The sequence below is a fragment of the Diabrotica virgifera genome, chromosome 1 (assembly GCF_917563875.1).
Source record: "Diabrotica virgifera virgifera chromosome 1, PGI_DIABVI_V3a".
In the NCBI taxonomy this organism is placed as follows: Eukaryota; Metazoa; Arthropoda; class Insecta; order Coleoptera; family Chrysomelidae; genus Diabrotica; species Diabrotica virgifera.
In genome coordinates this window covers 169,845,495-169,868,928 of record NC_065443.1, presented here as the reverse complement: position 1 = coordinate 169,868,928, position 23,434 = coordinate 169,845,495, and the positions used below count along the sequence as shown (strand labels likewise).

The following is a 23,434-nucleotide window of genomic DNA, read 5'->3' as shown; positions in this document are numbered from 1 at the left end:
TCTCATTTAATTTATACCGATCCAGATTAGCTCCATATAACAGTTTTAAGTTCTACTTCCATCAGACTAATCAATACGTTTATTTAACATACCTATTATTAAGTGACAACACATTTTTCTTTTGTCTTATTTATTTCTGTTGTTTTCGTACAGAGAAGAAATCAATATAGATGTAAGATTTTTAAAATTGATTGTTACCTATTATTCCTTGTATATTGATCCTTTTTTATTTTTAATATGAAGGTGAAAATATTTTTAACCTCTCCTCAATTAATTTTAGAAGTGGTTATTTACTGCTCTTACTCCATATCTATTTACATATCGTCCAATTGTTTTCCCTTAAATTTAGCTCACCACAAATGCAAAAAGTAATGGACAATGAAAATTTTAAAGATAAAGTAATAATTTCAATTAAAATCTTTAATAAACATAAAAGTGCGGCAAAAGAGAAATACCATGGATGGTATTATTAGAAACACTATTTGACAAATGAAGACTATGCTCCAATTCCAATTCAAAATATAGTCAAATACAAAGCTTCAGAGATACATGAAAAAATGCAAATAAAAAAAGACAACTTTATGGTACTTAAAAACATTAAAATGCCAATTGCCAACTAGGGTTTAATCGAAACAGAAAGTACCGGCCCTAAATATATCAAAATCTAATACGGCCAAGGGGACTGAAAATATTTCAACAAAAGTAGTTAAATTAATTTCAGAAGGTCACGTTGATGCGTTATAAATAGACGTTATAGTAGTAGGCTTATATTACCTACTAACATTAAAACATTTTGTTGTACAAAGTAATTGATATGGCAACGCTGTTAGGATAAAGTTCTGTGTGACGCGATTGAAGCAGAAGGCACTGCTATCTATCGAACATAAATATTACCGATGGTGTAGATGGCGCAATGTCATGGCGGCACAAATTCTTAGCGGCAATTCAAGATATAATTCTTGTTTAACGAGATTTTTCATATGTTTAGGAAAAAATATTCAACATTTTATTGGAAATATTTTCCATTGTTACAGTTTTATATATGTTGTTATTGAAATTTTATCCAATTTCTTACCGGTAGCTTTATTATAAGCCGAAACATATTATTTTTTCCTACTGTGGCAAAACTGTACATTCAAAAATTTTAAAAAAATTCATAAGTATTTCCTAGGATTATATCTTTATGCTGTAAGAAAATTAACAAAATTGTATGTTTAGTTTTCCCGCTTTATACTTGAAAAAAATGAGTTTTTTTGAGTTTTTTCGAAAACGAAAACATGAAGTTTGCTCAAAATTTGTCAAAATACTTCTAGTGATCACATATACCTTCTCAATTTTTTTCAAATTTTTTGAATGTGTAGTTTATTTTTGGGGGGGTTCAGATCAACCTTAAGGAAATATGAAGTGCGCAGGGCGAAATTTTTGGCCAGAAATTGTTTAAAAAATTTTTTTTAAGAAATTCAAAAGATCACTCTTTTTGCTCCGGAAAATATTTTTTTAGGTTTTTTGGGCCATTCTAACACGAAATGTATGTTGTCATTTTTCTCAAAAGTTGATAGATTTCGAGTTATGGGCGATTTAAAATCTGAAAAATGCGATAATACGCATTTTCGAAGTTTAAAAACTTAGATTTATGTATATTAATATATCTGAAATAGCCAAGTGCTTGAATTAAAGTTTAAACATTTTTTTTTCAAAATTATGAAGAGTAGTCGGTTCTATCTTAAATTTAGACCGTTCTTTTTAAAATGTATCAAAGAATATATAGTGAGTAGAAGTTTACGGCCCTGTAACGTTTTAGCATAGGATTTTGCGTTCCAACTGAGTAGGTGCTATGGAGGTGCATAGATCTGACAACGTCCGTAGTCACCGTCATCTCACCACCGCCCGCTCTGCGGCCGTAACATCCCTCGTCAACAAGCCTCCTTATAAACGTGACCATCTGTTTCATATAAAAGCTTCCTCTATGAGCTATATTATATTCATTCAATTCGTTGATGTTATTATGCGTCCATCCAATTTTAATGCCGATGCGGCAGGTTCTATTTCAACAATCTTCTATTTTGCACGGGAAAATATTTTTTCAGGTTTTTCGGGTAATACTAAATAAAAAAGTTTGTTTTCATTTTTCTGACAAGTTTACAGTTTTTGAGTTATAAGCGATTTAAAATCTGAAAAATGCGAACATACGCATATTCGAGTTAGAGGCTTGACAACTGATAATTATTATTATTTTTGTAGTTGATAAGTGCCTAAAACCGAAGCTTAATCATTTAATTTTAAGATTTTGCTGGGTAACCGGGGCTTATTTCAAAAATAAATCGTTGTTTTTTACTTGTTAATTATGCGCGTTAAAAATAAAATTTAATAGTTATTTATGATATAAGTGTTAAAAGTTTAAAAGTACACGTTTAAGGCAGGCATGTGAAAGTTTGCAGAATCAGCGAAGCGAATTCTGCAATTCACATAAGTGCCCTAAAAATGTACTTTTTAACACGTATAATATCATACAATATTTTTTCTACAAACGTCTTATATATCAACAATTATAATTTATTCATTCTCATTTACAGGACAATGACAATATAGTATTTTTACTACAAAAACGTTATTACGTAGGTCGAAATTTTTGACGTAAGAGAACTGTCAAAACATTAGAATGTGACTTTTCATTATTGTCATGTTTATAAAAACATGGCAATAATGAAAAGCCACATTCTAATGTTTTGACAGTTCTCTTACGTCAGAACGTCAAGAGAACTGTCAAAACATTAGAATGTGACTTTTCATTATTGTCATGTTTATAAAAACATGGCAATAATGAAAAGCCACATTCTAATGTTTTGACAGTTCTCTTACGTCAAAAATTTTGACCTACGTAATAACGTTTTTGTAGTAAAAATACTATACCTACAAAAACTTTTACTTGAACTTGACTGACATTCCATTTTTATATTTTTCTTGACATTACATCAAAACCGTCTATACTGTCAATACGTAAATCATAACATAACAACTATAGAATAACATCTACTTTTATTGTGTAAGTATATTCTAACAAATTTTAATAGTTTTTTCTACAAACGTGTTAAAAATGCAATAATACAGTTTAAATTAAATTTTAAAAAACCTTTTAAACTACCTTTTTCAAATTGAGCAAGTTGAACTATTAATATTAATGTTAATAAATGAAATATGAAATATAAATATTTTGACGTTTCACAATTTGACAATTCACTTTTAACTGCAGTGCCTTAAAATTTTTAAAGCACTAGTGCCTTAAAGTAGCATTTTTAACGCTCGTATGGAGTGCTAAAAATTGCATTTTTAACACGGTTGTAGAAAAAAGTTATTTAAACAATTTCTGCCCAATGCCGTCTGGCACCCTTCTCATAATGTTTAAAGGAGACATTTTTGAGCAGGAATTCCAGAGAAACTGAATGGGAAGCATTTTTCATGCGGGAGCTACGACACAACCGGGACTACTTCTCTTTAAATTTTGTATATTATTATTACCATAGTTTTTTAAACAATTTATTTATTTACTTAATTATTTACAATGTACCAATTACATACGCCAATCATATCGCACGACAAAACTGTGGAAAACCAACAACAAACCTACAGTTTACAGGACTTAAGCAGTCACCATATGTAAATGGGGGAAACTCCTGTAGTTGGCCGAAGAAATCAATATTCACCTTATTCATAGTCTAAAAGATAAAACTACTTTCTTTTATAGGAGATGGCGCAAAGGCGCAACCTCGATCTATGCTGGGTTTCGAGTAACTCACAGTTGCAGTTGCAACTACTCCCAAGCTTCCGAACCGTACTAGTTTCCCCCCGCAGCCAACATCGACCAGTCATAATCGAAATAGATTCAGAAATATTCAGATTGAGTTACACTAAATACCAATTACCAATCTTGTGAATTTGTTTAGAAACATTGTTTAGACAATGTCTGCCCAAAAATTTCGCCGGCACCCTTCTGATTTATTTAAAGGGGACATTTTGAATAGGAGTCCGCAGAGAAACCAAATCAGAATTTTTTTCAGACGAGAGCGGCCTCACATCATAGACTAATTGCATATTATGTTTCTCGGTAACTAAATATTCCAGTTGTTAGTCATCTCTTATCTCACACTGAAAAATGGTAATAAAATTTTATGACCGCTTGCAATCTTGTAAAAATGTATTAGCACAAATTTTGTTTATACATAAACTTTTTAACACGTTGACGGACAGTGCGTCAAATGTATAAGCAAGTGTTGTGACACTATATGAATTTTACAAAGTAGAATATACACTGGCGCGCAAAAAAATTTAGGTTACTAGATGAATTATTTGATGCCTCGGATTTCCTAAACCTGTTGTCCGATTTGAATGATTTTTTTAGTATGTTATAGCTTTATTATTTAAGAATCTTAATGTGTTAATATTGTTGCTAGACAGCTAAATGTCATTTTATACCGGGTGTAACAATCATACTGTGTTTTTCCTTAAAGTTCGGAACACTCTGTGGAATATTTAGCATAGATAAAATGAGGCTCTCAGAGCAACAGTGGCCTAACCCACATCCCACAATTTTACCAAAACGATATTATTACATTAAAGTTATTCTTTATTTAAGTGTTTTCAGATGCAGACTAGTTCAAGCAATGGTTGCTTCAGCCACTCTGCATCTGAAAACACTGAAGTAATGCATAACTTTAATGTATTAAAAGCATTTTGGTAAAATTGTGGGATGTGGGTTAGGCCACTGTTGCTCTGGACGCCTCAAATATTGAAATTAGAACTCAATTGTAGCCTTAGGCTTTCTTAACACTTTCTTTTTTTATTCATTTGCTTATGTTGGATAATAAAAAAGTTAGGTACTTTAACAACTAGCCATGGTCTTCATCAATACAGGGTGTTTCTAAATAAAGGCGACAAACTTTAAGGGGTAATTCTACATGAAAAAATAATGACCGTTTGCTTTATAAACATTGTCCACAAATGCTTAATTTCCGTGATACGGGATGTTGAATTTTTTCTTGCCAACTGACGGTTTATTTGTTGCTCTAAAACCGATTGAGATATACAACTGAAATTTGGTAGGTTTTAAGAGGTAGTTATTGCGCATTGTTTGGCATACAATTAATAATTTTATATTCGCCATTGGCGTGCATACGGGATGTATCTAAAATATTTATACCCGCATGCACGCCAATGGTGAATATAAATTTCTTAATGGTATGTCAAACAATGCGCAATAACTATCTCTTAAACCTACCAAATTTCAGTTGCATATCTCAATCGGTTTTAGAGCAAGAAATAAACCGTCAGTTGGTAAGAAAAATTCAACATCCTGTATCACGGAAATTAAGCATTTGTGGACATATGTTTATAAAGCAAATTGTCATTATTTTTCATGTAGAATTACCCCTTAAAGTTTGTCGCCCTTATTTAGAAACACCCTGTATTGATGAAGAACATGGCTAGTTGTTAAAGTACCTAACTTTTTTATTATCGAACATAAGCAAATGAAACAAAAAAGAAAATGTTAAGAAAGCCTAAGGCTACAATTGAGTTCTAATCTTAATATTTTATCTATACTATAATATTCCACAGAGTGTTCCGAACTTTAAGGAAAAACACAGTATGATTGTTACACCCGGTATAAAATGACATTTACCTGTCTAGCAACAATATTAACACATTAAGATTCTTAAATAATAAAGCTATAACATACTAAAAAAAAATCATTCAAATCGGACAACAGGTTTAGGAAATCCAAGCCATCAAATAATTCATCTAGTGACCTAAATTTTTTGTCCGCTAGTGTAGTAGCGAAATTGCTAAATTTGTTTTATGGAAACAATATGTTTTTTGTAAACATGTGGACGACGACCATGGATGTCGTATTATATTTCGTATGCATCTGTAGATGTAATGTGACAAAAAATCTACAAAAATCTACCGATTTTTTGTCATAACTCGTTATTTTAAAAATGTCGTCTATAGACGTTCTGTTCATCAACGTGTTAAGAACTAAAAATACCTGAGAGAATAAAGTCAATGTATGATAGAAAAAGAATAGAAGAAAAGAATAGGATTTTGATTTTAAATTCGGCAAAATATGTTTAAGCAAGGCGAAAACATCGTGTTTCTTGGGAAAAATATCCCCATGAGATCTTTTTGCGTAATCAGTTTCATGAGATACCGCAGAATAAGGTCCAAAAAGGTTATAATAAAGATATTAAAAATGATTGTTAACAGAAAAAAAAATACTCAAAACTATTTCACCAACACCATGCAAAACTAGTTCTTCTCTGTCTTGCTCGTCGATTTATTGCATTTCGATTTAATGTCCATGATTCAGCTCCTTAGTAAAGCACACTGTGTACATAACATATAATTAGCCTTATTCTGAGGGCCAATATCAGATGTTTGCTGCATAAAATCTTTTTTATTTTCACGAAGTTGGCACGTGCTTTTTCAATTCTCTCTCTTATTTCTGGAGTATAATCCTTATTTTCTGTGATTATCGTTCCCAGTAAATATATTTTTTACTCTCTCAGACTGCTGGCCGCCTACCGTTAATATTTCATTTGTATTGTTGTTCTTGCTGTACAATGGGGCATTCGATTCCATAGAACTCTGGACCGTATTAAACGGAATGATTTACGCAAGCAAGTCATCTAAGATTTGCCGATGACATAGTGCTCATAAGCAACAATACAGAAGAACCAATCTACATACTAAAGATGCTTAAACCTGAATCTGAGAAAGGCGGTTTAAAAATGAATTTAAATAAAACAAAAGTGATGACAAATCAAAATATCAGAATCGACTTAGTTGGAAGTGAGATCGAAAGTGTCGAAGAGTCACACGATCAAACTAGGCAAACAGAATCAAACGGACGAGATAGCTATAAGAATCTGAATTACTTGGGCAGCAGTTGCAAGACTCAGTGATGTGTTGAAAAACAAAAAGATACCAATAAATCTAGAAAAAAGGGTACTCAACAGTTGTATTCTACCAGTTATGACTTATGGAGTGGAGACCGTGACACTTACAGGGTTATCAGCCAATATATTAAGAACAACACAGAGGGCCATCGAACGAGCTATCTTAGGAGTATCTCTGAGAGAACATATTCGAAATGGGACGTACGAAACAGGACGAAGGTGGAATATGTTATTGGAAGAATTGCGCAAATGAAATGGAGCTGGATAGGACAGGACACGTGCCACGGCAAAACAACGAAAGGTGGACGAGAAACATTTTACATTGGAGACCACGCGAGCATAGTCGTAGCAGAGGAAGACCACAAAGACGATGGCTAGATGACTTTCAAAGCAAAAGTGGGGAGAAACTGGTACCAAATAGCACAGAACAGAGAAGAGTGGAGAACTCATGGGAGGCCTTTGTCCAGGAGTGGATGCAACCAGGCTAAAGAAGAAGTTATTGTTTTCTTTAGGGACATTCACTTAACAAGCTACATGTTTTTATGGATTCGACTGCCTCTAGAGATGTATATTCTCGGGATGAATACAGTCACTTAACTTCCACAATATTATTGTCACTTACTGACCCGTTCGGACAAGCTCGTAAAAACCCATAACCTTTTTCAAACACAGAAACAATCCACACTGCTTTATTATATTTTTTATTTTGATAGCAATTTCTGGCTGTTCTTCGTTTCTTATCAGATAAAACAATTGTTCCAGATATCGTTATCGCGTTTCCTCTTTTTTACTTCTTTATCGATGATTATTCTGCCGCGCCGTTTTCATTTTCTAATATTCCATAATCTTTCTCTTCCTGCTCTTAAAGAAACTGTTTATTAGATCTTTTTCTTTCTCATTTAATTTATACCGATCCAGATTAGCTCCATATAACAGTTTTAAGTTCTACTTCCATCAGACTAATCAATACGTTTATTTAACATACCTATTATTAAGTGACAACACATTTTTTCTTTTGTCTTATTTATTTCTGTTGTTTTTGTACAGAGAAGAAATCAATATAGATGTAAGATTTTTAAAATTGATTGTTACTTGTTACCTATCATTCCTTGTATATTGATACTTTTTTATTTTTAATATGAAGGTGAAAATGTTTTTAACCTCTCCTTAATTAATTTTAGAAGTGGTTATTTACTGCTCTTACTCCATATCTATTTACATATCGTCCAATTGTTTTCCCTTAAATTTAGCTCACCACAAATGCAAAAAGTAATGGACAATGAAAATTTTAATGATAAAGTAATAATTTCAATTAAAATCTTTAATAAACATAAAAGTGCGAAAAAAGAGAAATACCATGGATGGTAGTTATTAGAAACACTATTTGACAAATGAAGACTATGCTCCAATTCCAATTCAAAATATAGTCAAATACAAAGCTTCAGAGATACATGAAAAAATGCAAATAAAAAAAGACAACTTTATGGTACTTAAAAACATTAAAATGCCAATTGCCAACTAGGGTTTAATCGAAACAGAAAGTACCGGCCCTAAATATATCAAAATCTAATACGGCCAAGGGGACTGAAAATATTTCAACAAAAGTAGTTAAATTAATTTCAGAAGGTCACGTTGATGCGTTATAAATAGACGTTATAGTAGTAGGCTTATATTACCTACTAACATTAAAACATTTTGTTGTACAAAGTAATTGATATGGCAACGCTGTTAGGATAAAGTTCTGTGTGACGCGATTGAAGCAGAAGGCACTGCTATCTATCGAACATAAATATTACCGATGGTGTAGATGGCACCATGTCATGGCGGCCCAAATTCTTAGCGGCAATTCAAGATATAATTCTTGTTTAACGAGATTTTTCATATGTTTAGGAAAAAATATTCAACATTTTATTGGAAATATTTTCCATTGTTACAGTTTTACATATGTTGTTATTGAAATTTTATCCAATTTCTTACCGGTAGCTTTATTATAAGCCGAAACATATTATTTTTTCCTACTGTGGCAAAACTGTACATTCAAAAATTTTAAAAAAATTCATAAGTATTTCCTAGGATTATATCTTTATGCTGTAAGAAAATTAACAAAATTGTATGTTTAGTTTTTCCGCTTTATACTTGAAAAAAAGGAGTTTTTTTGAGTTTTTTCGAAAACGAAAACATGAAGTTTGCTCAAAATTTGTCAAAATACTTCTAGTGATCACATATACCTTCTCAATTTTTTTCAAATTTTTTGAATGTGTAGTTTATTTTTGGGGGGGTTCAGATCAACCTTAAGTGTTATCTTTAATTGGTAAAATTCTTACGGTTTAGTTATCTTAGTTATTGCCAAACGCAAATGGTTATAAGTTGTTTCTTGAAAAGTGAGGTCATCGAATATTGAAAAGTTATCGTTATAAAGAGAGAACGATATCGGTATAGAGAAAGAATTAATACATGTCCTTATGACGAACCAAACAATGTTTAGTATTTTGATCGTTATAGAGGAATTATCGTTATATAGGGAATCGTTATAAAGAGAGCCTACTGTAGTGACAAAAATTTCTGCTGGATCTTGTAGAGGGGGCTATAAACTTTGATTTGGTCACTTTCTGACTTTCATAATAATGGATTTTAACCGAGTTATTAAGCCTTGAAAGTGGCTATTTTCGCATTTTTCAAATTTTAAATCGCGTATAACTCGACAACAATCAATTTTAGAGAAAAATCACAAAATACCTTTTTTTGCTCAGACTAACCCAAATGATCTAAAAAAAATTGTTCGAAGTGAAAAAATTATTTTTGTGAATTTGTCTAAAAAAAATGTTTAAACAATTTATCGATCAAGGTACTGCCTGGCACCCAGTAGATTTGTTATAAGGACCTCTTTTTGAGTAAGTTTGTGCAAAAAATTCGAATCGGAGTAATTTACCTAACGGGGGCGACGATACAGCCTAGGCTAATTTGAACATATTCAGTAACATTTAATTTCTAGAATCGGCTGTTTGTGTGAACCAGAATCAACTTTTACTAAATGGCATTGGGAAGAGTATACTTTTCCTAGTTGGAGTCTACTTTTACTAGTAAATGTTGAATATAAATCTTCATTTTATATTTATAATCAACTTTTACTGAAACCAGCCGTTAGAGTTGACTCCAACTAGTTGGAGTCAACTCCAACTGGATAATCAACTTGAACTGTAACATATATACCTAAATGTCAAGAAAAAAAGTCATAATGAGAAATTTAACAAATAATCATTAAAAATATCAAAAATTATTAAAAGTATAAAACCTTCAAAAAGCATCACTTGCTTAAAAAGAATCGTATAACCTTACCCAATAGACCCTTTTAAAGGTAATTGACATCTCTTTCTAATAAATGTACCATTGCATATACCTAGAAATGCGTAGAAAAAAGTTACAGAACAATGTATGCGAAATAATGAGGAAAATGGCCCAAAAATGCTGCGAGCAGCGAATTTTGAAAAATCCTATTTCGGAAACTATAAATTGTAGAGACTTTTACCAAACTTCATATTACCAGAGGAAGGATGGAAGTTATTTTTCGCTGAAGCAATGCCTATACCTATATCCCTATGGAAAAAAGTTATGGGGCAAAAAACAAAATTGCTTTCTCTCGCGTTTTTTTCTTGCCTTTCTTTTGAATATATTTTTGTAAAAAAAAAATATTTTTTACTTTAAAATTTTACCCTGTGCCTAGGGACTAATTCAACCCTTTCTCAAAAACGCACCCATTTAAATGGTAGCACTCCGCGGTTTTTTCAAATCTAGAGGTCCATTGACCATATGAGACAATAAAATCCCGTTAACGTTGTAGTTCCTTTTAGCTCTCTTATTTTGAACATAATCAATAGCCTACTATGAGTATTCCAAATTATAAGCAAATCTGAAGAGGGGTGGAAATTACGTGTGTTGAGTTGATATGGAATGACGCTGATCTGTTATTGTCTTCAGTTATTGTTGTTCCAAGAAAGTTAAATTCGCTAATGCGCTCAAAGTTAAAGTTATCGATGATGATTTCCTCACCGATTCTATCTCTGCTTTGGTTCGTACATTCCAGGTTCCAAAAATCCGTCGGGATTGTCTCAACGGATGATTGTTAGCCCTTCGCCTAACCCTCTATACATCAAAGGACCAAAACTCCACTCTTCATTAGCCCTGATCCCACCTTCCACTGGAGATTGGTTACCCAATCTCCAGGGTGACTGGTGTGTACCAACATGGAGGTGAAGATATTAGGTGCGTTCGCGGGAGCCTGTCGAGGACTAGTCGGCGATAAATTAGCAGCAAAACGCATGCGCACTTTAAAATGATATAATTAATATCGTTAATAGATAAATATACAAGGTATATTTTAATATTATAATTTAATAATTAGTTATTAATATTAATTAAAAGTAAATATACCTTGTTTGTGTATCTATTAACGATATTATTTATATTAAATGAGGTTAGAAATTGTCGGCGATAATTTGTCAACTGTACCCGCGAACGCACCTAATGATTGACTAGAAGAGGTTAAATGTTACAAACAGGACGCGGTTTCAATATTGCACTTCGCTATTTACTCATTTATAGACCTGGATATAGAACCTAATGAAACAATAATCATCTTACAAAAACTATTCAGTATAAATATTGGTGATATTAGTATTCAAGAACATTTATTTTATGTTAAAAATTGTTTTTGACTTGTTCTCGCTGTTTTTTTAATAGTTCTTTTCAATTGCTTTAAATGGTCTTTTTATATACTAGTATACATAATAAAAACTTTTAAATACACTACTCCAAGAAATTAACGCACCACCTTAAAAATGGATCATGTTTGAAGTCTGGAATTTCCTAGACCTGTTGTCCGATTTAAATGATTTTTTAAATATGTTATAGCCTTATTCTTCAACAATATCACTGTAATAATATTGTTGCTAGACAGGTAAATTGTCGTTATATACCGGGTGTACCAATTAAACTTTGTTTTTTTCTCAAAGTTCACCACACCTTGTGGAACATTCTAGCATTTATAAAATACTGAAATTAAAACCCAACTATAGCCTCAGGTTTTTTTAACATTCTGTTTTTTTGATTTATTCGCTTATGTTGGATAATAAAAAATTATGTACTTTAACAACTAGCCACGTTCTTCGTCAATACAGGGTGTTCCTAAATAAGTGTGACAAACTTTAAGAAATAATTCTGCATGAAAAAAAAATAACGTTTGCTTTATAAACGTATGTCAGCAAATGCTTCGTTTCCGAGATACGGGATGTTGAAATTTTTCTTACTCACTAACGATTTATTTATTGCTCTAAAACCGGTCGAGACATGCAAATGTAACTTGGTGGGATTTAAGAGGTAGTTGTTGCCCATTTTTGACATACAATTAAGAATTTTATATTCTCCATTGGCGCGCATACGGGTCATATAACCCGTATGCAAGCCAATGGTGAATATAAAATTCTTAATTCTGTATAAAAAAATGCGGAATATCTACGTCTTAAAACCCATCAAATTTCATTTGCATATCTCAAATCGTCAATTTGTAAGAAAAATTTCAACAACCCGTCCCGTCCCTCGGAAACTAAGCTTTTGCGGACATATAAAGCAAACTGCCATTTCGTTTTCATGCAGAATTACCCCTTGAAGTTTTTCGCACACCAGTATTGATGAAAAACGTGGCTAGTTGTTAAAGTACCTAACTTTTTTATTATCCAACATAAGCGATTGAATAAAAATACAGACTGTTAAGAAAATCTGGTGCTACTATATAGTTGGGTTTTAATTTCAGAATTTTATAAATTCTAGAATACTCCACAGGATGAGGTGAACTTTGAGAAAAATCACAGTTTGATTGGTATACCCGGTATACAATGACATTTTACCTGTCTAGAAACAAAATTATTGCAGCTATATTGCTAAAAAATAAGGCTACAACATATTAAAAAATCACTTAAGAGCATACAGTAGCGCGTCATCAATATAATTTCAGAAGATAGTATCATACCTTTTTTCGTAAGGTCTGCGAAACTTTGGCAACAGTGGTAATCTTTGACATTATCTAAAATCAATATTTTGACAATAATTGTCTCATCAATTGACTCATAGGCGCGCTAAATGGAAGTAATAGAAAACAATTTTATTATTAGTAAATAAATATTTATAAAAATAAACCAAAATGGGTGAAAGTTTTAAGTTAACATAGGTATTTGCACGAAATAATAAAACAATAATAAATAGTAATTTCGTTGTGAAGCGAACCAAGAGCCGTCTTATTTTATTTACCTAGTTCATAGAGCGCCAAATGCATTCTAACTAGTTTCAACCCCTTTTTTTTAATAGAACTTTAAATGAACTTTTCCCATTTTTTAAACTATTGATAATATTTTTAGAATAAAAAATCTTCCTAAAACTTTATATACTCGCATTAGAATTCAAAATATTTTTACGTAAAATATACTTACCTACATATAACTAAAACTCACAATTAACAATAATCTATTTCACATTAACAATATTCAAATAGGCCAACAACTTAGTTCTATTATACAAAAATATAATAAATTAACTATAAATAAACACTACTTTCCTCTGAAACAACAATAACGAATTCTTAAAATGATACACTACTGCACTGAACAGATATCGATAAAAATAACAGAACATATAAGAGAAAATCTGACGCAGGTTTGTCAAAATGACAGTGACAATTTCTCTATGTTGCCTAATTAGTTATTAGTAATAATATGTTCGATTTCTTGTAAGAAATAAAAAATTTTAGTAGGTCCAAAATGATACAAAATCTAGACATGGGATAAAAAAGGTTATTTGAAGAAAGTGTATTTATTTGTTCTTCTTAATGGCGGTACAGGCTCCTTTTTGCAATATTTTATTTAGTTATAGAGTAATATAGAGTAATTGGCACATACTAACATATTTCTCAAATTGGGCTCTGTACCGCCATTCTTTATTATATTACGAATATGTGTGCCAAATATCTCGACAAAATATTCAAAATTACAGCCGCAATCTTGGACCGCGTTTGTTGCTACCTGTTGATCGCTACTGTTGCCTCTTAAGGGGAAAGGCACAAAATGTCGCCTGTCAAAATTTTTAATGTGTTTTAAAAGTAATAATTTTTTTCGAATCCTGAGAAAACTAATAAGTATTTTTGAAAAATTTAAACGCAGAATGAAAGATTACGTTATTACCGAGGGCCGAAAGTCTCTTAGAATAAATAAAAAGTTTCTTTTGAATGATATATTTGCAATTAAAAATCACACTAAATTTTTTTTCACCCCTGTAACTTATTAAAATAAACATTATATAAGTTTTCAGGGACTTTCGGCCCTCAGTAATAATCTTTCATTCTGCGTTTAAATTTTTTAAAAATATTTATTAGTTTTCTCAGGATTCGAAAAAATGAATACATTTAAAACACATTGAACATTTTGACAGGCGACATTTTGCTCCTGTGCCCTTAAATCGGCTAACAGGTTTAGGAAATTCGAGACAATAAAAACGACCCATTTTTAAGGTGGTGCATTAATTTCTTGGAGTAGTTATATGCTTCTTTTCATGAGCATTTTTCAGTGCGTCACAAATGATAGAAAAAAAGGCAAGTCCGTGATAATATACATTTTAGTGACATGACATTTTAGTTAAATCTGACAGTTGTCAAATTTTATTTGCAATTTGGCATAAAAACAAATCAATTCTGTTTATTGCATTTATAAAATGGTATTTTCTTTGATTTGTAGTCTTATAAATTGTACAGAATATTCGTAGATATATTATATAATTCGAAAATAATTTTTATTTCGATTATAGCGCCATTTATTGACAACTAGAATAAATGTTATAAATGTCACCGACGAAATGTAATCACCGACGTGCGTTTTTTTCTGTCACATGCAATTTAACGCGTTAGAAAGAAATCAAAAAACTGTGACGCACTGAAAGATCCTCATGAGAAAAAGCATATGCAACTTATTCTACACATGTTATAGATTATAGAGCAGGCTGTATTGTCGCCCCCGTTAGGTAAATTATTCTGATTCAATTTTTGTGCACAAACTTACTCAAAAAGAAGTTCTTATAACAAATCCACAGGTTGGAACAATTCGGAACAATTTTTTTTAGATTCTTTGGGTCATTATGAGCAAAAAAGGCTCTTGTGATTTTTCTCTAAAATTGCCAGTTGTCGAGTTATATGCGATTTAAAATTTAAAAAATGCGAAAATGGCAATTTTCAAGACTTAGGGCCGGTACTTTAGTCCCGGTTAAACCACGGTTAGTTAACCGGGGTTTAATCGGGACAGAAATATATGCATAACAGAGGCATACACGCAATTATACTTATTATTATAATCATAAATAATTATATTAATATTTAAAATTGCATTTATTACAACGCCAGAGACCCTATAATAGTTACTCTTCTGTCCCGATTAAACCCCGGTTAACTAACCGAGGTTTAACAGGGACATAAAGTACCGGCCCTTAATAAGTAAGATTTACCATTGGACTGCCGGAAAGGTGTACCTTATTCGCACTTACATTGACAGCCGCCTCAATACGCTCTTAGCCGCGTATTGTTAATAATTAAAAATAACACCTTAGTAATAAATTAGTGACACAAATTTCTTCAGGATCATGTAGGGCGGGGGTTGTAAACTTGGATTTAGTCAGTTTCTGACTTTCATAATAATAATTTTAACCGAGTTATGAGTTGTTAAGTCTTGAAAATGGGGATTTTCGCATTTTTTAAATTTTAAATCGCATATAACTCGGCAACTATCAATTTTAGAGAAAAATCACTAGAGACCTTTTTTGCTCAGAATCACCCAGAGAATCTAAAAAAAATGTGAAGTGAAAAAATTGATTTTTTGAATTTTCCGACCGCGGCACCCTGTTGATTTGTTATGAGAACCTCTTTTTGAGTAAGTTTGTGCAAAAAAATCGAATCGGAATAATTTACTTAACAGGGGTGACGATACAGCCTGCTCTATTAATGTAGTGAGAGCTTTATTAAAATCCCTATTTGATTTCATGTCAATTTCAGAGTTTTACTCCTTTTTTCATTTCAGCGTAGTTATTATTAAAAAATTCCTTGCGTGGTATTATGCCATAAAGCTGCAAAGAAACGAAAAGAAACTAGTAAAGTTGAGAGAAGACAAGAAAAAGATCATCGATAATGTTATGGAAACGGAAACGTATAAAGTGGCGAAGAAGATATTAGATAAGTTTGGAAACGAAACAAAAAAACCAGTACTTGAAGTATCCACAACCACAGATTTAGTGGCCCGAACTAGTCAGGCGGGTGAGTCATTTCTAATTTAACATTTTTTAATGTATAATGTAATTTTTTATTTTTAAACCTGATTAATTTGTACTATGCATATTATACAGTGTGGTTTTGTGCGTTGCATTACATTCATTTTTTGACGGGATGGTGAATATTGATCGATATAATATTAATTAATTATTAGTCCAATCGGGTTAGACGAAAAGAAAGCCCATAAGCAACTAATTTAAAAGGACCCCGCAACACTAATTACGGAAAAGTGGCCCCGGTCAAATTTATTGAAAGTTCGGTCAGTGTCAATGATAGTTCTCAGTGCGTATATGTATTAAAAAAAGTCCATAGGACCTATAGTTCAGAGAAATAAGGAAAAAAAAATAGCCTGTTGGTGACACAACCCCCTCCAGGCCGAAACCAAATTTTTTGAGTAATATGGACATCTATAATAATAACCTATATATTTCCTGCAGCCGATTTTGATGATATACATATAAACAAATGAAGATCAAAAAACGGTAAATTTTCGCTTTTTTCGTCTATTACTAAGAAAATAGTCATTTTAAACAAATTTAAGAATAAGAAACTCATAAACGGTATAAAAAACTTCAATATGGCGTTTGCTTAATATGTCTATCCTTATTGGTTGCTTAGAAAATTGCAAAATAAATCATAAATTTTGAGTTTTTATAAATATTTATAACTTATGTACAAATTAACTTAGAACCTTCTTATTACACGGAATGCTGAGACTTATGGTGCTTAATTCACACCCTAAATTTCGAAGAAATTGGTCAAATAGTTTAAAAGTTATTTAATTTGTTTTTCCCAAATTTATTTTTTTTTGCAACACTGTAAGTCAGAAAATGATGAAGCTACAGTAATACTTTGGATAGTTTATGGAAGAAGGAAATTTACAGTATTAATTTAATTAAAAAAATTTACAAAAAATAATTATAAATATTGCAAATTATTTTGCAAAAACATGTGAATTAAATAAATGGTGGGGCTAACTTTCTCCCTAATTGTCCTAGGACAGTTGTTTTTCTTTCTAAATGTGTATAAAAATTCAGTCTTTCTAAATATGAAAAAATAATTTTTCTACAGGTAACGGTTAAAAAGTTATTCTAATTGTTTATAAGTAAGCAAAAAATCGACATGTTTTTTCAAAATAATTTTACACTGTTTAAAATTATTTTTTGTCATTTATTTTTAATAATGGTAATAGTATAAATGTTCTTCTTTCATAAACTGTCGAAGTGTGATTGTAGCCTCATAATTTTCTGACTTGTAGTGTTGCAAAAAAATGAATTTGGGATAAACAAATTAAATAACTTTTAAACTATTTGACCAATTGCTTTGAAATTTAAAATATAATTTAAGTACAAGAAGTATCAGCATTCCGTGTAATAAGAAGGTTCTAAGTTAATTTTTACATAAGTTATGACTATTTTTAAAAACTCAAAATTTATGATTTATTTTGCAATTTTCTAAACAACCAATAAGGATGGACATATTCAGCGAACGCCATATTGAAGTTTTTTATACGATTTATGAGTTTCTTACACTCAAATTTGTTTAACCCATTAGCGCCGTGCGTTGCTTTAAAGCAACGGCAGACATGCCTGTATTTGGGAGGAGCTTGAAGTCATAAGACAGTCATAAAAGAGGTGTGACCTTGCAAATTCCATCAACCATAATCGCTCACACTTGGTTATATCTATCTATTTGCGGTGTTAAGGACTGTTTGTAAGTTTGGTGCATTTGAAGTTGAGCATAATATTAGAACGTGAAAATAATGGACTTTCGATTTGAGTAAGTACCATAATTTCGATATAAATGAAACTTATTATTTATATATGTTAAATTTGTGTTGATTATACTTCTAACAAAACATATTTTAAATAATTTATATGAATTGATCAATAACTACTTGTCAGTGCCTGTTGTAACCCAGCCTTTGCCTTAAAACAACGCTAGGCGCTTGTACTACCTATATTTTAAATTTTATCATTTTTGTTCTAGACGAGGATTTTCGCTTGCTCAAGCCCTTGATATAATTTATAATGATGAACTAGGTGGCGATATTTTTGTAGAACCTCCAGATACAAATAATGTAGACACTGATGAGAATTAATATGAACCATTCGCGAAAACCGAGTTCCCAGAGGATGTCCGTTAACTCCTAAAAATGAGTTTCTGAAAAAAGATCGAGGTTATTTTGAAACAGCTATTGAACCAAATGATGGACAATTATATGTCCGGTGTATGGATCATCCTCCGGCACTCAAAAAGTAGGTCAAGTAAGAAGATTTTCTCAGAAACTCAAACGAAACGTACTTGTTTCTAGACCCAAATTGATCGCCAAGTATAATACATTTATGGGAGGAACTGACCAAATGGATCAGAATATAAGTTGCTACCGGATCAGTATTCGTGGCAAAAAATGGTAATGGCCAATTTTTACGTGGATGCTCGATGTTGCATTACAAAATAGTTGGATATTGTATAATAAAACTGGCAGAGAAAAGGTATCGCAATTAGATTATATAAGAGGGATTGTAAGCACATATTTAGCGAAGTATAGTGTACTTAGTAAAGGAAGTGGAAGACCGTCGGCTTCCTTGACAGCATCTGTCGACAGCCGAGTATCGGATGACATTCTTTTGGACACCATACCATCAATCATTTGATACAGTACATTCCAGATGGGAAAAAGAGAAGATGTGCGTCTAAAACATGTAAATCTATCGTTAGAACAATGTGTTTAAAATGTGATATTGGACTATGTACTTCTTGTTTTATACCGTTTCACTCTCGATAGTGTAAATTTTTATAATTAATCACATCGAATTACATTTTTGAAGTTATACTTCTTTACCGGCGATAGAGGGTAAATTTTTATATGGAAAAACCTAGCGACCGGGCGCATGCGCATTATAACTTTGTTCTGATTGGATGTTCAAATGACATGTCAAAAATTATTCAATATGGTGGCTGTGGCACAGCTGTAGTTAGATTATTTATGGTTGTTGCGTTTTAAAATTTGTGTGAAAAGAAACAACAAACAAAAGTTAGTTAATAGTTATACTGCCTTTTTAAATAGTTTTCATATACCTATATTTTTGGACTTTTGGACTATTTTGGACAAGGAAAACTCATTCTAATTTGGTAAGTACCTAGTTTTTATTATAATCATATTGTAATTATACATTTGGATTAGGTTGAAATACATACATTTATTTTCTCAAGAATGCGGATTTTAGAGAGAAATCCCAAATTAGGTTCGATTTTTATTTTTAAATTATGATTTTTTGGCGTAGATTTATTTATCTAGTAGGTATGTAATGCTTTGATTTACATACTCAATTTGATTACCAACAAAAGTTCTACCAATCTTCATCTAATATATTGTTTTCTTACTGTTTTGTTATATTTTTATATTTTCTTCCACAAAATTTAAACTACATAATTTTCAAAACAATTGTCAAACAGTAAAACGTTCAGTTACCGTATTTTTCCACATGATAAATAATGTGCGATTGGACGAACGAGTCTACGCTTCGATTACGAGTCAAAGCGGCACGAAATTCAAGGGTTCAATTCCCGATGCAAGTTTTATTTTTTTATGCATATTATGATTGTAAGTATATTTGTTATATAATTTTTTTTTTCAGCAAATGCGTATTTAAAATTTTTGCCAACAATTATTATCGTCCAGAAATCATTTTTTCTTTGTGGCATTTTTCAATGTGTTTGTGTGCGTTTTATTCTTTTATTTTTTTAAATTTTTGGTATAGTCTTAAAAATCACATAATATGTAGTAGAAATATAACTTCTTACGTGCGTACAAAGTACACACACATTCTTGTTTTATGAATAAATATCTATTTTTCTTTTATTGCCTACTTTACTGTATCCCAAATGCTTTAATTTTTTGGTTTATTATTTTCAACAAAAACTAGGTAGTGTAAGCGCCTAGCGTTGCTTTAAGGCAACACTTAATATTTCAGAAATGGAACATCTCAGAAAAAATATTTTATGAAGTTTTTATTATTTAAACACAGTTTCATTATTAATATTGCAAAAAAATACAAAATCAATAATTAATTAATCTCGGCGCTAATGGGTTAAAGTGTTTAACTTTTTGGTAATAGACGAAAAAAGCGAAAATTTAGCGTTTTTTGATCTTCATTTGTTTATAACTATGTATATAATCAAAATCGGCTGCAGGAAACATATAGGTTAATAATATAGATGTCCATACTACTCAAAAAATTTGGTTTCGGCCTGGAGGGGGATGTGTCACGAGAAAAATCTTATTTCTCTGGACTACTAGGTCTGAAAAACTATTATTCTGAAGCCTTCTGAACTTAATAGATTCAGGTGGTCGGTTTACGTTAGTTCACTAATTCACTTCTTCTTCTTAAAGTGCCGTCTCCTCAATGAAGGTTGGCTACTACAGTTGCAAACTCTTCTCTGTCTTCAGCTGTTCTTATTAGCTGTTCAAAATTTAGCCCTGTCCATTGTCGGATGTTTCTGAGCCACGACAGTCTTTTCCTCCCTAGTCCTCTCCTTCCTTCGATTTTTCCTTTCACTATAAGTTGAGCATATTGGTACTTATTATTTCTCAGTATGTGGCCTAGGTATGATGTTTTTCTAACTTTCACTATGTTGAAAAGTTCTCTTGCCTTGCCTATTCTATGCAGCTCTATTCTTCGTTTGAGGTATGCGATGTCCATGAAATTTTGAGAATTCTCCGGTAAATCCACATTTTAAAGACCTCCAACTTATTTACGGTTGATGTTTTGAGGGTCCATGTCTCAACTGCATAGAGAGGAGTCGACCAGACGTAGCATTTGGATAAACGTAGTCGAATTTCGAGTTTTATTCGAGATTCACAAAGCAGTTTTTTTATTTTTTCTGTATAGTTCTATTCTCGATCTTATTTCTAGATCTGGATTTAGGCTGCTATCGATCCAACATCCCAAGTACTTAAATCTATCGACTTGTTCTAAAATGTGCCCATTTATTGTGCAAGGTTGAGGTACGTTTTGTTTTTTTCGGATTGACATCACTTTGGTTTTTTTAATATTTATTTTCATACCAAATTGCTCACAGGTCGAGTTGATCTTGTCGATGAGTCATTGTATGCCCAAGTCGGAATCTTCAATCAACACCGTATCCTCGGCGTATCTGATTCTGTTGATATTTACGCCATTCACCTTGACTCCATCCTTGGAGTCCTCCAGTGCCTCTTTAAATAGAAACTCGGGGTAAAGATTAAACTGCAGAGGCGACAGAACACATCCCTGTCTAACTCCCCTCCTAATTTCTACTTCTGCGGATGTGGAACCTTCGATCCTAACTCTGGCGTTTTGGTTCCAGTACAAGTTTTTTAGTGAATTGAAGTCTTTTCCATCTAAACCGACTCCTTGCAAACGTTCTAATAGTAGGTCGTGTTTGACTCTATCAAATGCTTTTTCGAAGTCTATAAAGCATATAAAGCACTAATTCACAAGTGAACGAAAATATTTATTATTGAAAGAAGCATGCATATTTGGATGTTTGATATGAATTCGTGGTCAAAAATAGATGCATCGTATTTTAGTCTTCAGAAAACCTCCGAAAAGTCCTCAGAAAACTGAAGAAGTGCGATAGAAAATGTGTTGCTAGAGCGACATAAGAATTATCATGTTTTCATAAATGCTTCACACTTATCCAATACCAGCATAGCTGCAGTTCCGCCTTATCTTTAGAAAACTACTGAACAGTGGCGGTTCTACGGGGGGAATAGGGGAATTTCCCCGAAACACACTCCAGAATAAAAGAAAAAATTGTTTAAACAAAACATACATTCATACGAGCACACATGCATACCAAGGTATACATGTATCATCATTCTCTCTGCCTTATCCCTATGCGGTGTCGGCTTCCCTAATTGTATTTCTCCACACAATTCTATCTTGGGTCATATCAATGGTAATCCCATTTACCAACATGTCCTGCCTTATCGTCTCCCATAGGTCTTCTTTGGTCTTCCTCTCCTACTCCTTCCAGGAATCTGCACTTCAGCTATTCTTCGTATTGGGTGATTAACGTCTCGACGTTGAACATGACCAAACCATCTTAACCTATGGTCTCTCATTTTGGCATCAATTGGTGCCACACCTAGACTTCCCCTAATATACTCATTTCTAATTTTATCCTTCTTTGTCACTCCACTCATCCATCTAAGCATTCTCATTTCCGCCACATGCATTCGTTGTTCCTCTTTCTTTTCCACTGCCCAACATTCAGTTCCGTACATCTTAGCCGTTCTTATGGCTGTTTGATAGAATTTTCCCTTCAGCTTCATTGGAATTTTTCTGTCACACGACACACCTCGCTTCTTTCCACTTCATTCATCCAGCCCTAATTCTACTGCATGCATTTCCATCTATTTCTCCATTACTCTGTAATACCGATCCTAGGTACTTAAAACTATTGCTTTTCACAATCATTTCACCATCCAAAGATACCATTTTATTTGTAGTAACTCCATTTTTAAACGAACATTCCAAATACTCTGTTTTTGTCCTACTAAGTTTTAAACCTTTTTCCTCCAGAGCTTGTCTCCACTGTTCCAGTTTTTGTTCTAAGTCTCTTTCACCATTTCCTATTAACACTACATCATCAGCATACATTAAGCACCATGGAATTCTACCCTGTAGTTTCGCTGTTATCTGGTCCAAAACTAATCAGAATAAATAAGGACTAAGCAGCGAGCCTTGGTGCAATCCTACTTTCACCTGAAATTTATCAGTCTCTCCCACACATGTCCTAACACTAGTCGTTACTCCTTCATACATATCTCTCACAATCTTTACATATTCGCCAATTTGTAAAGATGTCCTTTCTTATTGAGTGCCCACCACAGAATCTCTCGAGGAACTCATATCTTTCTCAAGCTTCATATGCTTTCTCAAGATCAATGAATACCATATGAGCGTTGGTCTCTTTATTCCTGTATTTTACCATCAGTTGCCTTACAATGAAAATTGCATCTGTTGTTGATCTGCCCTGCATAAAGCCAAATTGATTATCGGATATTTCGGTTTCTTCACGTGTCCGTCTATCAATTACTCTCTCCCATATTTTCATGGTGTGGCTAGTAGTTTTATAGCCC

General features: G+C 32.3%; 1 protein-coding gene across 1 annotated transcript in view; it reads left to right on the top strand.

Annotated features, from left to right (window-relative positions):
* Window positions 1–23,434, top strand: part of LOC126878856 (endoplasmic reticulum junction formation protein lunapark-B-like) — a 109,416-nt gene that overhangs the window by 54,350 nt on the left and 31,632 nt on the right. The window contains exon 3 of the mRNA XM_050641755.1: window positions 16,055–16,287. Coding sequence (XP_050497712.1) covers window positions 16,055–16,287 — 233 coding nt within the window. The remainder of the gene's footprint in view (window positions 1–16,054; window positions 16,288–23,434) is intronic.